This window comes from Schistocerca nitens, chromosome 8, assembly GCF_023898315.1.
Source record: "Schistocerca nitens isolate TAMUIC-IGC-003100 chromosome 8, iqSchNite1.1, whole genome shotgun sequence".
NCBI classification, from domain to species: Eukaryota; Metazoa; Arthropoda; class Insecta; order Orthoptera; family Acrididae; genus Schistocerca; species Schistocerca nitens.
The window spans coordinates 555,902,495-555,905,228 of record NC_064621.1 but is presented as its reverse complement, the minus strand read 5'-3'; the positions used below and the strand labels follow the sequence as shown (position 1 = coordinate 555,905,228).

Genomic DNA, 2,734 nt, shown 5'->3' with positions numbered 1-2,734 from the left:
CGATCAAAATCGCTAAAATGTGCAACATCAACAAATTACGTCTATTGCCTGTTGCAGCCAACAGAAACCCCGTTTGACGACATTTGCAACTATCTTGAGTTTCAAAAACAGCATGGAATAACCGTTCACAATGAACCGTTAAACATTTTTCGTTTGTTATAACACTTAGCTTTTGATGAAGTACTTTGGTACAATATGTTTGTCCAAAGGCTATATAGCACCAAGATAAGGCGATTTGCCGCATAATGTATGCCTATCTTCCAGCTGTTGTAGCTTTGGTTTTCTTGTGGCAAGGGGGAATATGAAAACTTAAAAGAGATAGTTATTTAAGTTATGGGTTCGAAAAACAAATTTCTGCGATATGGACTACCGTTTGTGACGATGGTTGTGGTTGGATCATTTGGTTTAAAAGAATTTTCCGAGGTTAGGTATGCTATCATAGCGTAATAAATTTTCAAAAGAAAAGGAAGAGAGTTTGTTACATTTATGTTGTTTATAGGTACAAATTCAGGAAGTTCATGCCCCTAAAACCTGAAGAAGTCGAAAAGGCCAACATAAAAATGAAGAAACCTGGTGATGTGACTTTAGAAAGCGAATACGAAAAATTGAAACAGGTGGTTACCACTTAAAAGACTTTGTTTGTTGTTTGTTTGAATTCAGTGCACTCTTTAGTAAACAGAGTACTACACGTCATTTAATGTGTTGCCTACAGTATTTCTAAGAGTGATCGTTAATAAATTGTTCTAATTTACGGCGAGTGCAGTGTTTTTTGTTAACCTTGATACAAATGAAATTCTTATTTTCAGATTGACATTGATAACTGGCAGAGCATAAGAGGTCCAAGGCCGTGGGAAGAAGACACTCTCCCCAAGAAGGATAAAAAATTAGCATAAACTATCTGCAGATGCAAGAGACTGTTACCCTGCCAATATGATGGTCGTAGAGATCAGGTGATGCAAGAATTGTGAAGCAGAAACAATAAACTTCCTTAAGAAAGAATGTTGGCATTGTAACTGCAGCACTGTCAAATAGCGAATGTTGTTGTGTAATAAATGTAGTAACAAATATTTGACGGCAGTTTTAATTTCTGACTGAGATGCCCCGGTACAGACGAAGAGTGAATTTATTTTCCCCATACTGGTTTGATCTGGAGAGAGAGAGAGATAAAGAAAAAAGGGCCATGGAGATGTTATGATAAGAGAGTTTCAGAACAAACTAATGTTTGTATGTAGGCATTTATAGCAGCAGTAATCATTGCATTTGTTTGAAATAAATAGGGAAACTTTTTGTTGGTAAATTCAAGTCCAGAAAGCAACTGTTTGAAACTGCCATTTACGAATGCAGTAAAATTTGTTGCAGTAGAATTATTTTCTTTTAGACACACACATGAAGCCTGCAACATGTTTGTATAATGTCAACAGTATTACTGTGTCCACACATGTGTGCTGTGACATGCATGCTTTCGGAGTTGTAATGTGTTCTTTCAGCGGAAACAAATTTAGCCAGTTTTGTTTGAAAGATATTTTTAATATGAATGTTACATTCAGCCAACGTATTGCCATGCCGTTCAAAAATAAAAGATTTGTATGTGAACATACTTTACCCAATACTACCCTTATCATAGTCTGTACACACTTGGCAAAAGAGTAGTTAATTGCTAGTCTACACATTATCTATACAGCTTACTGTAATAAATGTGATATTAAAGTAGTGGTGAATGAACAAAAAGTTAAAAATCACCAAAAGATGCCTTGAACCATTAGGGCAATTCCATGTCAAACCAACAAGTGCTACAACTTTACCCTCTTGGATTTAAATGAAATTAAGTATGCCTGTAGTACTCATAAATAGTACCACAAATTAATTTTTTCACATTTTTCTGATAAGTTACCGAGTAATGGACTTTGAAAAGTTGAAAAAATGACAAATTTTTGACTCGCGGAACAATGTTGTTTTCTTTATAACTCGTGTTTTAATGAAGCTAGAACGATAAAATTTACTTCATTGGAAAGAGCTTTTATATGATACCAAACATCATTAGTTTAATACATATATGCACATTGTTTATAAAAACAACATTGTTGAATTTATCGAATTTTGAAAAACTATTTTTAAAACACTCAAAAAAATTTATGTGAAAGATACACTTTACATCTATGTAATCTGAAAGTTTCAACTTGGGATGAGCATGGGATCACTGTTGTTGTTGTTGTTGTGGTCTTCAGTCCTGAGACTGGTTTGATGCAGCTCTCCATGCTACTCCATCCTGTGCAAGCTTCTTCATCTCCCAGTACCTACTGCAACCTACATCCTTCTGAATCTGCTTAGTGAATTGATCTCTTGGTCTCCCTCTACGATTTTTACCCTCCACGCTGCCCTCCAATGCTAAATTTGTGATCCCTTGATGCCTCAAAACATGTCCTACCAACCGATCCCTTCTTCTAGTCAAGTTGTGCCACAAACTTCTCTTCTCCCCAATCCTATTCAATACCTCCTCATTAGTTACGTGATCTACCCACCTTATCTTCAGCATTCTTCTGTAGCACCACATTTCGAAAGCTTCTATTCTCTTCTTGTCCAAACTGGTTATCGTCCATGTTTCACATCCATACATGGCTACACTCCATACAAATACTTTCAGAAACGACTTCCTGACACTTAAATCTATACTCGATGTTAACAAATTTCTCTTCTTCAGAAACGCTTTCCTTGCCATTGCCAGTCTACATTTTAT

The 2,734-nt window shown here is 35.8% G+C and overlaps 1 protein-coding gene across 1 annotated transcript; it reads left to right on the top strand.

Moving 5' to 3' along the window:
- Positions 1-230: 230 nt before the first annotated feature.
- Positions 231-1,067, top strand: LOC126198759 (cytochrome c oxidase assembly protein COX16 homolog, mitochondrial). The gene is made up of 3 exons (XM_049935315.1): positions 231-428; positions 500-614; positions 807-1,067. The coding sequence occupies exons 1-3, from the start codon at positions 334-336 to the stop codon at positions 891-893; spliced, it is 297 nt and encodes a 98-aa protein (XP_049791272.1). The 5' UTR covers positions 231-333; the 3' UTR covers positions 894-1,067.
- Positions 1,068-2,734: the final 1,667 nt, after the last annotated feature.

Excerpts from the sequence above, each read along its gene's own strand:
- LOC126198759 (XM_049935315.1), top strand. The coding sequence starts at position 334 with ATGGGTTCGAAAAACAAATTTCTGCGATATGGACTACCGTTTGTGACG. Across the intron at positions 429-499 it reads AAAGAATTTTCCGAGGTTAG|GTACAAATTCAGGAAGTTCA; the intron begins GTATGCTATCAT and ends TGTTGTTTATAG. Across the intron at positions 615-806 it reads AATACGAAAAATTGAAACAG|ATTGACATTGATAACTGGCA; the intron begins GTGGTTACCACT and ends TCTTATTTTCAG.